At 40.4% G+C, this 14,504-nt stretch overlaps 1 protein-coding gene across 2 annotated transcripts in view; it reads right to left on the bottom strand.

Moving 5' to 3' along the window:
- Positions 1-14,504, bottom strand: part of Itk (IL2 inducible T cell kinase) — a 62,961-nt gene that overhangs the window by 36,232 nt on the left and 12,225 nt on the right. The window contains exons 2-6 of one of the 2 annotated variants that reach the window (XM_026388318.2): positions 7,192-7,296; positions 5,682-5,763; positions 3,818-3,946; positions 451-499; position 105 (exon numbers count right to left, since the gene is read on the bottom strand). In XM_026388318.2, coding sequence (XP_026244103.1) covers position 105; positions 451-499; positions 3,818-3,946; positions 5,682-5,763; positions 7,192-7,296 — 366 coding nt within the window. The remainder of the gene's footprint in view (positions 1-104; positions 106-450; positions 500-3,817; positions 3,947-5,681; positions 5,764-7,191; positions 7,297-14,504) is intronic. The other variant, XM_026388316.2, reaches the window with a different exon arrangement.

Raw genomic sequence — 14,504 nt, 5'->3', positions numbered from 1 at the left:
CAGCACACCAGAAACTGCATCCTGCTAAGTGTGCTTCGGAAAGCCTCTAAGACATCTCTTAGGACTTGATTACCCAAGCTCTAAAATGAGAATAAAACTATAACCCTCTGAGGTGGGTAGAAGAGATACTTAGTTTTAACACAAATAATGAAAAATAAGGATATGCTTCATGACAGAGTGTTATCAAATTTATATCTCTAGAGTGCTGGTATGTCAAAGCACAGAGTAAATACACAGTTTAATATCTGTGATTATAAAGTGAAAATGGGGAGGTGGGGCTTCAGCAGCCGAGTGGCCCTTGAAGTGGACAGACTCACGAAAGAGCACAAAAAACACGCTGAGTCATGCTGAATGGCCAGGTCTGCGGTATCTATCCAGGGTTTGAGAAGCATGGGCAGGTGCCCTTGGGCCTGCAGCTCTGTCAGCCCACCTGTGCCTGGAGCTGGCTACTCACTCACCCTGTTATCTTCAGGAGTAGGAGGAAGAGGCTTCTTTGAAGCTGAAACAAGAAAAACAGAAAAAGAAGGTGAGCATGAAACTCACTAGGCCCAACCGGAGGTTGGGGGCCTTTCAGAGAAAAAGGGTGGAAGGAAAACAACAGAGGGAAAGGGGCCAGAAGGAGATGACGAGACACACAGAAACTAGAGTTGGCCTTGGAAGAGCCTGTTTATCTCTTTCACCGCTAGTTTCCAATTACCTTTTCTAGAAAACACTAGAGACTTCTAGAAATTAATATTCTGAACTTTCTGTATTCCCAGGAAAAACTTGATTGGGGTGGGGGTGAGTCTTGAGCCGTTTTCTGCAGGTTCAGAGACTTCCACAAATGTATGTGCCACCTGCTAAGGCCAGGAGTGGGAATTGGTGACTCAGGGGACAGTGACTCACTGGTTTCCTGGTGTGTTGTGGGCCTGAGGAGGGGGTGGATGAGGTGGGAGGTCATTGCGCTCCTCTTTGAGTGGGATGAAATCTGTTTTTAATTGGCATTGAAAGGCCTCTGAACTTGTTGCTTTCCCTAAACTACAGCCCATCTCTCTCCACCTCACTGTCTGCCTCTCTCTACTTCTCTTTATGTCTCCATATCTCCCTCTCTTTACTCTCTTTCCTCCTTCCTCCATTCTCTTCTCTCTATCCTTTTCCTTCTCTTCATCCTTTCTTCTCTCCATCTCCATCTCTCACTTTTCTGCTTTCTGGCACTGCAAAGGTCAGGGCTGGCATGAATGGGTCACAGTTGTGTGTCTGTGTGGAGAAGCACATGTGAGGTAGGGAGGGATGGCACAGGCTTCAGCCCAGTGCTTTCATCATTAGAGATTAGAAGGGAAGGGTTTATATAGGCAGGCAGTGAGGCCTCATCTCAACATGAAGTGGACTTGCCCTTGGACAGCCCACGTCAAGGGATGTGGGAGAGGAGATGAGCTCATTGAGGCTGCAGCCCAGCCCTGTGCCAACTCCTTAAGCAAGGGCAGGCTGGGGTACAAACTTGGGCTTACAATTAACAGACAAGGATAACACACACACTAAGAAGAATGGCTCCTACTGCACTCAACTTGAGCCAGAGTCTGGAGGTCTAACCTCAGCTCTGTCAATATAAGCTGTATAGCCTTGAGCCCCTTCCAGCACCAGACATTCTGTGACTGGCCTTTTTCTTTTTCTGTGGCCTTGTTCTTTCCTTCCTTCCTCTCCCTGTGTGTGACCATGGTATGAAATGTGATTAGGGCTGGCTCTTATTACAGAAACCAGTGATGCTGTGGGTTGGTGTGACAGGATCTATTTCTACTCAGCCATTTCTGCTGCTTTGCAGATACTCACATTGTCCTATTTCAGCCTCAGATTCTTTCCTCCACAAATAAGAAAAACTATTAGACACAGTTAGCATTTATTGAGAACTTTCTAAATGCCAGGAGCTATGCTAAGAGCTTTTCACAACCCCAAAAACCTCCCAGCAACCACACAAAGTATAGGAACCCTGTCTACATATGGTGGGTGAGGTTATTTAACTGAGGGTTGAGGAGATTCTCAGAGGCAGAGATGGCAGTGGGATTGCAGCAGGACAAACCATTAGCAGGTAGCTGCATAGCACACCCATGGAAATGGCTGAGAGTTGCTAGGTCTAGGTTAATGTCGGTAGGAGCTTGACATGACCAGCACTAGTTATGGTGAGTCAGTCAGTCTGATGCACCTAGCACCTCAGTCAGTTGTCTAAGATTCAGCAGAGGGAATATCTGTGCATACTGCAAAGGAATAGTTACAAAATGCACATTGAAAACTGCAAAATAGAAACAACCATTCAAGGAATTTCAGAGTTGGAAGGGGCCATGAGTATTATTTGGTCTTCCGCCCCTAAGACCTCTCCTACCATTTTAGAGACAAGGGCATTGATGGTCAAGTGACTCTTCTGAGGGACCACACCATGGTGCCAGCAGGAATTTGGAGACCAGATTTCTAGTTCAGGGAAGGGCTTCCACTCACTGAGGCAAGGCTGCCCCATGCTGCTTTTGCAGTAGCTTCTGCCAGCACTAAAGGTTCTGTTTTTTTTTTTTTTTTTTCTCATCACATGCTGCCCTCCCAAGTAGAACCAACAGGGCCAATGTGCAGGATCACTGACTTCTGAAGCTCAGTAAATATTCTCTGGGGCCAATGGACTGGTGACCTTGAAAGACTTTCTTTCCCGAGGGGGAAGGTGAGAGGTGGTGGTTTCTTGAGTGGTGCTGAGACAGGCTGTGACTCAGGAAGCCACGGAAAACCCAGCCACATGTTACATCCGCCTGCTGTCAGTCTCAAGTATTAAGTTAGTGAAAGAGAGAGAGAAACGAAGGGAGGGAGAGAGAGAAAGAGAAGAAGGAGGGAAAAGGGAGCCATGGTAGGAGAGTTTAGACAAGAGGAAAGTGGAAGCACCAGCTTGCTTGGGCCATCCCTCTTATTCAACAATGGATTTGCAGAGCCCTTCCCAGCATGAATACTCAAGGTCATCCATTTCTTTACCATCACACATCTACCCTACAAGGCTGTGGGGAGCAAGAGCGGAACATGCCATGCAAGTCTATTAGAGTGAAGCTGCACTTTATTAGAGGTTAAGGTACTAAAGTTATAATATAAGATATAATCAAGTTGCTGTCCAGTTCCCAGGACTTGAGCCTTTGATGTCAAAGATCAAGAAACCACTTTTGTTTTCACTTTGCTTTTAGACCATAGCCTCCTTTCCTCTGAGATTGTGTAAGTAAAGAGCAAGTTTGATGGGTAATAAAATAAAGGTATTTTCCTCCCCTCTCCCCCAAGGGTATAGAGTTGAATTTGTGTAATTAGACACATATGCGATGTGATGCCACTTTAATAAATAATTAAGAAATACAAATAAAACATAAATAAGTATAGAAATAATGAATAAGTATTATGTACTTCTTAATGCTGTCAATATAACTTAAGATTTAAGTAGACTACACCATCAAATTTCCTACCACTAGGTTATATCTCAAACTTTACTGTGCACATAAATCTAGAGATTTTTGTTAAAATGCACATTCTGATCCAGAAGATCTGGGATGGGACCAAAGAATTTGCATTTCTAACTAGCTCCCAGGTGGTGTTGATGCTGTTGGTGTGAAAACCATGCTTCGAGTAGCTAGGAGGTATATAGACACCGACCTTGAGATGAATGAACATGAGCAGAGTAGAGGTAAAGAAAGATGATTCCCCTCTGAAAATTCTGAAAAAGTAGAAATTCACATCTAATCCTTGACAGCCCAGTCCTTTCAAACACACACACACACACACACACACACACACACACACACACACACACAAATGGAATTCTCAATCTTACCATTCTTAGTTGGATCATACTGGGCACAGCCTACTGCAAGCTTCTCCAGCTGAGAACAGCACCTCCACCTCCCATCCATCCAGAAATTAGGATGATACTTGGACACCAAACTATTATTATTCCTCGTTTCTGAAAGGGATTGACAACCACAGAAGAGTTATTTCCAGGGCATTCTTTCAAGGATCATCAGTGTCATAACCTTCCTGTTGTGTGATCTGAGCAAATATTATCCACAACAGTCAGATGGCAAATAAATTCACTGCGCTATCTACTGGGGGAACACGTGTTAGATATGGCTTCAGCAGATCTGTGTTCTTCTTTAGTTCTGCCTCCAACCTGCTGTGTGTTCCCAGGTTGGGCAAACCCTCATCTGAGCCTCAGTTTCCTCCACTGTGCAATGAGGTTATTAAACTGAATCAGTGAACTTCACAAAGAGGATTTAGGGGCAATGGGAAGTCTGAGAGGGTAGGATTCCCACCTGTTGGTCTTCTCACTTCAACCACAACAGTTTTGCTTTTAACCCTTCTATATATGAATTTGAAATAAAATTCTGGTAGGAAAAAAAGGGACTCTGCTATTGGAAAGAAAAGAAAAGAAAAGTATAAGACCCACAGAACTAGCCAGTTGATCACTAATGCTCCTTCCAGCTTCAACATCCTATGTGTAAAACCCCTACACAGAGGGAGGGTGCCAGTGGTTATGCTTGGACCCTTTTGATTACTTTTTAGTGTTTGTTCTATCTGTCCCATGATGTTTTTAATAAGGGCACTTTCCGGCTTACCCTGAACTTGCCTGTTCATATCCCATTTGAGACTCAAAACAACAACCTTGGAAGTAGATAGCACTTGTAAGTTTATTCTCAATTTTCAGATAGAGGAATCATGGCTCCAGAGATATAAAGATGCTTGCTTCTCCTTAGTCTTTGCAGCTACTTAGAGACAGATTAATATTTGAACCCTGATCTCCTGACAAATTGGGTGCTTCAGGCTAAAAGACCATAATAGTCACACAAATCCAGTGCTTTTTTTTTGGGGGGGGGGGAGGTGAGTCTTGTTCTAAGTGCCTTACAGGCCCTAACTCATTTAATTGTCCCAACAACCTCATGACTGTTATTAGTCAAAATTTATAGCTGAGGAAATAGAGACACACAAAGGTCAAGGAACTTGGGCAAGGTCACACACTAATAATTGGCTAAGCTGGAATATTTACCTTAGTGACCTGGCTCTGTATGCCATAGAATTAAGACACTGTGCTGCTCAATTATGTCATCAGAAAGGTAAGGCTTAAGAAATGCACTTTTTGATGGCCTGAATGGCTTAAAAGTTAGCTAGTGTTTATTGGGTGCTGACTATAACCAGGATAGTTTCAAGAGGTTTTCTCACATCAGGTTTTAGAGGCAAATTCTGTTATTTACTCCTCCTCTTCTTGTTTAATAGATGGGGAAACCAAAACTCAGAGCAGCTAAGAACTTGTCCAAGATAGAAGAGTAAATGGAAGAGCCACACGTTTAACTTAAACAAGCCATCCAACCCCAGGCCATACTCTTACCTCTCACTTGTAGCAGGGGTTAAAAACTTTTTTCTTAAAAAAACAGAGTAAATATTTTATTTTTTTTGCTGAACAAGAGGAAAAACTTGTGCATGTGGGGGTGGGGTGGGGTGGGTCTTATTTAACACTTTAAAATAGGCTGTTTAAAAATGTAAAAATCTTGGTCTTAGGATAAATACTTAGGACCTTATTAACACCAAAAGGGAGAAATGTTTGGGGTCAGTTGCTCTCAAACCACATTCTACTCTATTGTAGAACCCTAGCCTACCATAAGATGAAAGGTCTCATTGACTCAATGGCACAGGAGTCTGATTACCTTCTTTAAGGGCCAGCACCCAGCGCTGCCGGCTCTCACGGTCTGGAGCAAACACATACAGTAGGTAGTTGTCATGCACAACCTGGGGACACACACAAAATCCAATGTGAGAAGGGTGCCCAAAGATGGGTGACTGACAGCAGACACATCTGGCTTACTGGCTGAAGGAGGGGTCTCCAGTGTTTGTCATTGTTCATATAAGTAAATCTGGGTAATCAGGGAACTGGTCTCTAAGATGTTTTTATCCAGATGTTTAGGGGCTGTGCAATCAGAGGGTAAACATCCACATTTTAGGCTGCTTGTCTGAGATTCCATGCCACACAATCTACTGCTAAATTAAAATAGGAGAAATTTCTCCTCTTGACTAGATAGCATGTTTATTTCTCCGTGATTAAAAAAAAATCCTTCCAGCATATGTAAGAATAAGTTATTAGATGACAAATGTGTAACCAGAACTTTTAAAAATTCTTATTTTAAATAGTTACAGGCTCACAAGAACTTCCAAAAATAGTACAGAGTTCCTGTATGCTTTTCACCTACCTTTCCCCACTGATAACATCTTACATAACTGTAGCATACTTTCAAAGCAGGAAATTGACATTAGTACAATACTATTAGCTAAACGAGAGATCATTGAATTTCATCAATTTTTTCATATACTCATTTGTCACTGGGATTTTTAACACCTGGGAAATTCATGTCAATCCTTTTACTTTTGCTCTTGAAAATTCCAATTCATAGGGGCCAATTTTCTAGTATAAAAAAAAAAGATTATTTTCTATGACACATTTAGTATGGAATATTCACCTCTCATGTTGGCAAGCAAGTATGGGATATGCAAGGAGATATCCACATGTTTAGAGCCATAAATGCCAAGAGTGATAAGTCAGACATACTATAGGTACCTTCCTCCAGCTCGGTTCAATAGAACTTTCTGCAGTGAAAAATAGTCTATAATCATCTGTGTCCAACACAGTATGTACTAGCCACATGTGGCTATTGAACATGTGCAATATGGCCAATGTGACTATGGAGCTGAATTTTTAATATCATTTTATTAATTTAACCATCCACATAAGGCTAGTTGCTACTGTGTTGAACAGCTCAACCATATTCAGATAGCTCTTTAATTGCAAAATTGGAATCTTTTTCCCTTAAAAACCTTGAGCAATTTATAATCAAGGATCACAATCTGTTGCTCCACATCATGAGTAAATGGCACGGGAACATTAGGTGGGGCTCTTGAGAACAGATTACCCTTCCTCCAGGTGCAGAGTAACTAGAACTTTCCTTGAGATATGGAAGACATGAGAGAAAAGAGAATGAAGAAGAACAACCTTTTTTTTGTGCTTAGCCATTGCTGAATGAATGTTACAGCAGCTTTCTCACGGCTTGATCTAAGTTCTAGGGCTGAAGAGTTATTTTCTCTTCACTTTCTCTCAGAATGACTAAGGATTTTAACCATGGTCAGGGAACAAGAAATTATCTGCCCTAGGCCTGATAGACTTACCTGAAATGGGTACTTATAGTGGCATGGGATGCTAATGTCACTTTTCACAATCTCAACACATTTGATTCGGGAGAGTTCAATGGAGCCCTTCAATGTACGCTTTTTCTGTGAGAGAAAAAAAAGCAGATACCATTTAAGTAGGAGATAAGACAATATTTTTAACTGGAATGCTTCTAGAAAGCCACTGCTAGATGAGTTTCATTACCTTTGTAAATTAACCCCAATGTTCTCAACCACAAAACCTAAAGCTGCCTCCTGGCCTTCAGTCTGATTAAATACAGTCTGAGAAAAGCACCAAGCAGACTTGTCGGAGAATGTGCCTTCTGAATGGTCTTCTTGACAGAGTCACTATATAGTCTCATATACCTTCCCTGTCCTGGTGACAAATGGAAGTATTTGCAGAACTCGTAGCTGGGAAGTGCAGATCATTTTCCTATGGAAATGAACTAAAGAGTTGCCAATATTCTCTGCTGTGTGCCCATCCAATGACATTTTTCACAGAGTAATTGAGCTCAGGCCTGACCTGGGTGGTAATGGATGCTATGAGTGAAATCTTTCTTTCCTGAGTCTGGCTTCTCCATGTCCCTTAGTTATTCACATTACCACAATGGAAACTCAGTGGGGTATGCCTTTCTGTTCTCTGTAACTATCCCTCCTGTCCCACTTTTCCCCCTTTCCATTAAATCTTACAGGCCCATGTCTCGTTCCCTTGGAAGCTTGCTAGATGTATTTCCCTGATAATTATGGTGTTTGTGATTTTTAATGATGTTACATGTTGCCCATTTGTAAGGGTCTTTATGCTTGGAAAACGGATCCCAGGGGATGGGATTCCTTACACAATGGGACAGATTCTATTGGTAGGCTGTCAAGCTTCAAGGAAGGCTAGTTAGGGAAAGGCTTTTGGATAGCAGAGGCTTTTCTCAGGTGCCTACAATTAGGCTGTCATTGAGTACAGAGTTTAATTCAGCTATGTCATTGCAAAACATATCAGTGTAGATTGTCCTTTCTAAAGAGGTAGCAAATGGTGATAAAATCAGTACTACATTGGAAAGGAGAGGTTTAAAATTGGGCTTTGCCTCTTATCAGCTCCGTGACAATTCATCTAACCTTCTAGAATCTTGGTTTCTATATCTTATGAGAATAACACCATCTACCTTTTAAGGAGTTGACTAGGGAATAAAAATATGATTATATACACAAATTGCCTGGTTTATAACAGGTGCCCTCAAAAAAGGGTACCTTCCCAAATACAGAGGCTAAGGAAATCCTAACGACTACAAGACAGTCATTATACACAGATGTACTTGGTTATCACTGAGATCCATGACATCATCAAATTCTCCAGAAGTGACTGCAGTCTTAACTTCCTGCCTTTTGATTCTCAGGCTAGAAGCACGTCTTTGCTTTAGTAGTTGAGGCACAGAACTGAGGTGAAAAAACTCAAGAGCTGAGAAATAGACCTCATCAAATACAGGGAAGCTTTGTGGTGTGTCTTTTAAAATTTTCTTATAAAAACTATTTTAGGCATTTTTGAAAACCAAAATCTATCCATGTTTAGACAAAAACAAAACAACAACAACAAAAACAACCCAACATGGAGATATTTGAAGAAAATATTTATAATGCCTTATTGTCTAGCCTTCTCTAACCCTGAGGTAGACCAGGGAAGCCATTTGGAATGTCGTTTTCTTTCTCCTGTACATTTATATATGTATGTGTGTGTGTGTGTGAGAGAGTGTGTGTGTGTGTACACACACACACACTCTCTCACACACACACACACATGAGTATCCACTCACATATTGGTTTAGAAGTTGCTTTTGTAATTTAACATTACAAGGTCTGTCTTACAAACCTCTGCAAAATGTACCCTTTGAACTCAAACTGACTTCTCATTTAGAGTCTTCCACAGCTAGAAATACATACCCTTGTTCTGCCCATAATCATAGTTCTTAGGAATGGCTGATCTGTTTTGCAAAAACAGAAGAGCACATAGGAGCTAGCTGCCTTTTCAACACCCATCTGCAACTCTTCTGAGCAAGGAGCCTGAGATTTGAGGTTGCCCTGTTTCTATCCATATGGGTTTATTTCCTTAGTATATCTCGTAAAATGAATTTTTTTTTACTATGCCATTTAAAAAATTTTTTTTTTATTATTGATTGTTCCAAACATTACAGAGCTCTTGATAAATCATCTTTCATACATTTGACTCTATTGGGTTTTGAACTCCCATTTCTACCCCAAATACAGATAGCAGAATCACATCTGTTACATACTCACATTTTTACATAATGGCATATTAGTGACTGTCTTGATCTGCTACCTTTCCTAACCGCTACTATCCCCCCTCCCCTCCCCGAAACAAAAGGCTCATGGCAGCATTGTGAGAACTCCGTTGGCTGACATTTTTGTGTTTGAAAAAGACTTAAGTTCAGAGCTTTTTGAAGGGCCAAGACCAGGACATCTGTGCCATCTCCCAGTGGCTAGCAAAGAGGCTGGCCCATGGCAGAGCTAACTAGGAAGAGAAGACCAACCAGGCCAGAACACAGTTTAAATCATCTTAATCAGATTTAGGGCATTTAACTATTCAGAAAATATTTATCAAGTGTCAGCTATGAGCAAGACGTTGTTCTGAGTTCAGGAGATGGGGCCCATAAACGTGGCAGACTCTCTCATGGGGCTCATATTATACATAGTCCATGACTTAAGATGGTTTGATTTAGGATTTTGTTTTTCTTTGACTTTACAATGGTGTGAAAGCATTCAGTAGAAAGTGTACTTCAAATATTGAATTTTAACCTTTTACTGGGCTAACAACATGTGGCACCATACTCTGTCTCTCCGTGCTGGGCAGTGGCAACAAGCCACAGCTACGGCCAGCCACATGGTCACTAGGGGAAGCAATCAGTGCGGTACTCTATAGTGCATTGTGTTGCTAAGCCAGGATGTTCAGTAGGTTAGGTGATTAAATGCAGTTTTGACATAAAATATTTTGAACTTATGATGGGCTTATCAGGATGTAATCCTATTGTAAGCTGGAAAGGCTGAGAGACAAACCAAGTGCTATAAAGAGAATGGACAGGTAGATTTTGTAGATCTCACTGACAGGTCATTAGAGCAGGACCTTGGAGACAAGGCATTCCTGGGAGTCATCTGTGAGCAGGTCTAGGGGAGTGAACAGTCTCAGTAGAGTGAGCAGCCAAGCAAAATCCCTGGGTACAAAAGTGTTAGGTAAGTATCTCTTCAAAATGGAGCATAAAGTAGAGGCAAATATTAAATGGAGTTAAGAGTAGGGATAAAACTTCTATGTGCAATTCTAAAGCAGCACTGTCCAACAGAAAAAAGGAATGCAAGCTAACCATGGAATTTGCAGTTTTCCAGGAGGCACATTCAAAACAGCAAGAGTAACAAGTAAAATTATTTTGACAATTATGTTATTTAGCCTGCTATGTCTAAGATATTATCATTTCAAACTGTGATCAACATAAAAATTGGTGAGATATATTCCTTCTTAGTACTATGTTTTTAAGTCTCTGTATTTATAGCACATCTCAGTTTGGACTTGCACGTGTAAAGTGCTCATTAGCCACACAATGTTGAAGGGAGGTTTTTTCATCTCAACTCAGATGATCCCTTTTGATTTCTTAATATTCACTGGTTCCAAACATGGATTTTAAGAGACTTAGTCCATCAGGTGACACCAGTTTTGGGTTTGCTCTTCTGTTGGAATGGATTTCATAGTTCACCATCAACATTCCTCTCATTCTCAAATGAGTGCCAGACTTTCCTCCTTCCAATGCATCCTGTCTGGCCAATGTCTCCAGAGGCCCCGAGGCCAGTTCTACTTGGATCTTAGAAGATCCAATCTGTGGTAAATGGCAGGACCAGTTTTTCACTCCTGTTAGTCCCTGGGGAGCAGCCAGTGAACAGGCTCCTCACAGTTCAGTCTCTGAGAAACCGTGATTGTCTATAATCATCCCCAACAACTCTATTATTTCTGAAAAATGCCAGGATAAAACCTTCCAAGGAAACCACACAGAAGCTGCCAGAGAAAGAGAGAGACCAAGTCAAATCTGCCCTCATTCTTACTTGTTATTCTGTCTGCACCACTTGGGGTAAAAGCCGCAGGGTTTAGCTTAGCCTTGTTTCTTTTCTTGGCCCAGCTCAAAGCTACACTGTCCTCACATTCGAATGCATTGCCTGTACATCTGCATGTGTCAAAACAATCCAAGATGCTGATGTGTACAAATCTGCATAAAAGGCAAGCTTGTGCAAGTAGCTTTTATATACTATTTCTTTATATGGTATTATTTTGTATAAAATAGAACTTGGATTGTGAATTTCAAAGAGAGAATCAGGAAAAACAATAACAGACAATAATGAGGGCTTTTTGAGCATTTATACTTCAGGCACTGAACAATCATTTAATCACGATCCAACAAAGTATTATTCTTTTTTTTTTTTGTGGTACTGGGGATTGAACTGTTAATCAGAGGTGCTATATCACTGAGCTATATTACCAGTCCTTATACTTTAAATTTGAGACAGGATCTCATATGTTACCCAGGCTGGCCTCAAACTTGTGATCTCCTGCCTCAGCCTTCCAACTACCTGGAATTGCAGGTATGCACCACCTTGCCAAGCCATTCCCCCACTTTATAGGTAAGAAAACTGAGATTGGGAGAGGTCAGCTCTCTTAGTGAAAGGGCAGCATACAAGCTCAATTTTATGACTCCAGAGCCAGGCCACATAACTACTGTGCTTCATGGCTTTGTGCTTGCTCCAATTTTCATAGAAAATATTCACTACCCAAATCCGATGTTAAGCAATCAACTGCATGACCTATTTATCCAAGCCATGGCCTGGTAGAGTTTTCTCTCTGCTTCTGCTGGGTTTCAAAGGTGGAATACATTCCCCAGTTCTCCCCATAACAACTGTTCTTGACTCCCTAACAGTGCTCCTTCTCTGCTTGGCTAGCAGGCAGATGCATGAGGACAAATTGCATGTCAGATTCCCCCCCTCCAAAGAGGGCATTTCTACTTTTCTGAAAAACAGCAGAACTTTAGCTTTCTGCTTTAGTGAGGCACAACGAATCCTGGAGCTTTCAGGTCCGGCAGACTCAGGTTTGAAGCCTAACCATGTTTCTTACCAGTTGTACAATCCAAAGCAACTCATTTGTTTTCAAAGTGGCATAATTATGGTCTGTGAATCAATGGGTTAATTTAGAGGATTTTTAAAACTAGATAAATCTATGAGCAAATTAAAGTCATTAAAATGATAATCGGGTCACTCAAAGGATACTTTCTTTCCTTATCTTTTTCAAATGTTCTTTCTTTCTTTGAGCACATTTTCTTTGGGAATTTTCTTTTGGACAAGTATGTAAACAAGAACCACCACTGGGGAGAACAATTCTTTACTGTTGATGATTTTGACAACTAAAAGTCATTTGTCTATTTTGCAAATTATTTGTAAAATCAGGGCAAAATCATGAAAGGTACTGGCTTCCTGAACATCTCAATTCACCACATTTGCTCTCTTTAGCTTTTTGTATCCCCTCCCATTCACCTATAAAAAGTTTTCCCTGAATGTTCTTTTATTTAAAGTATAACTTACCTACTGGCCTAAAGTTTGTCTTGTCTCACAGGACTTTATATTAGAAATGATATCAGAGATTTAAGCTGACAGGGAGCTTTAGTAATGGAATTTTAAGCATCCGTTGAGAATATTTTTCACAGTGAGTCATCTAAAGGATTAGGGCTTTTAAGACTCCTGAGATCACAAAGTAAAATTAACTGCATGCAGCAATACCAGAGTCTCTCTAAGATCAGGAGGTGTTTCTAATGATTATTTTAACAAGGCAATTCAAATGTGTTGTTCAATGCCTCTTCTGGATATAGAACAGCCATTATGCCATCGAAATTCCACAAATCTTCCTTGAGGTGACCCACAAATTCCTTCCCATTCCCCTAATTTAGTGTTCTGCGTTTATGAAAAAGGGTGTTCTCAAATGGAAGGCCTAGAGAAACAGAGATTCAGGTTTGGAAAAGCCAGGATTAAAATCTTTCCATTGACAGGCAGCACTGGGTAACTGCTCTGATCTTAGTTCACTTCCTTCTCATCTCTAGTGGGGATGATCACAGCTGCCACTCAGGGTTTACTAGGACTTGAGCATCCAATAAAGATGTGATCATTACTGTCTCTGTGGGAAAAGTACTATCTTGTGAAACAGTGTGATTTGTAATTCCCTGTTGTTGATTCCTCTCCTTTCCAGCCTACCTTCCATGTGACTTAACCCAAATAATCTTGGAAGCCTGGAAAGGCGTGGGCTAAGGCAGCTGACATCCAGTTCTCTGGACCAATGTAAAACCATGAAACTGTGACCCATCCACACCTGCCTTCTTTTTTTTCCTTGTTTCCATAAGACCTCTAACTCAGCTCACCCAATCATCTATTTTTTTTCACTTCAGTGTGTTCACATTGTGGTTTACCATGAGGCTGGTTTGGGGAAAACAATTTAGTTTCTTTAATGTCTGCTGTCTTCAATAGTAGCACCCTGACTGCGCAAAGACAAAAGGTGAGAATTTTGAAAATTGAAAAAAATAATAATGATAAAAAAGGAAAGAAAGCAAAGAAGAAGAACTGTATTCTTATGTAGCTTTCAGAAGACAATTTAATCCTCTGTTAATATTATAAATGTATTTTCTTGAAAGAAACTATGAACACAAGAGTTGTGGAAATGGTCTTGGAATTTGGGATTAGGTGATAGAGAGAAGGAGTTTTTCTTTTCCCCTCATATATTTCTGTACTCTGGGTATTTTACCATAATCACATACTTCATTTATTGAACTAAAAAGTAGTTAACTAAAAGAAATAAATATATTCCCTTGTAAGACTAATCCTATGAAAACATTTGTCCAAAATGTATAAGTACATATGAAAAAGGATATTCACAGTAGTGTTATTTACTACACTAAGAAAATCTAGAGAAACATAAAATCCCATTAGTTATGGTTTACCCATCCTGTGATGACTCTGTAGCCATTAACAAAGAATAAAATTCATTTATACAGAAGGACAAAATACATATTAAATGTATGAGAGCAGATTTAAAGAGTTGCAGAAGTATTTCATTTTTTGAAAAATAAATAAAATATGTATTAATTTATGAAATAGCCAAAAAAAGTAATTTAAGAGAAAAATTATTGCAAGCTGCTAATGTTGTTGTTCCTTGTGAATGTCAGGGTGGCAGAATTTCACAGAGAAAATAATATATTTCTATAATATCTGAAATTTTAAAAAATGAGCACAAAGAA

This window comes from Urocitellus parryii, chromosome 1, assembly GCF_045843805.1.
Source record: "Urocitellus parryii isolate mUroPar1 chromosome 1, mUroPar1.hap1, whole genome shotgun sequence".
In the NCBI taxonomy this organism is placed as follows: Eukaryota; Metazoa; Chordata; class Mammalia; order Rodentia; family Sciuridae; genus Urocitellus; species Urocitellus parryii.
The sequence above is the reverse complement of the archived record's forward strand: the minus strand, read 5'-3'. Positions and strand labels throughout refer to the sequence as shown.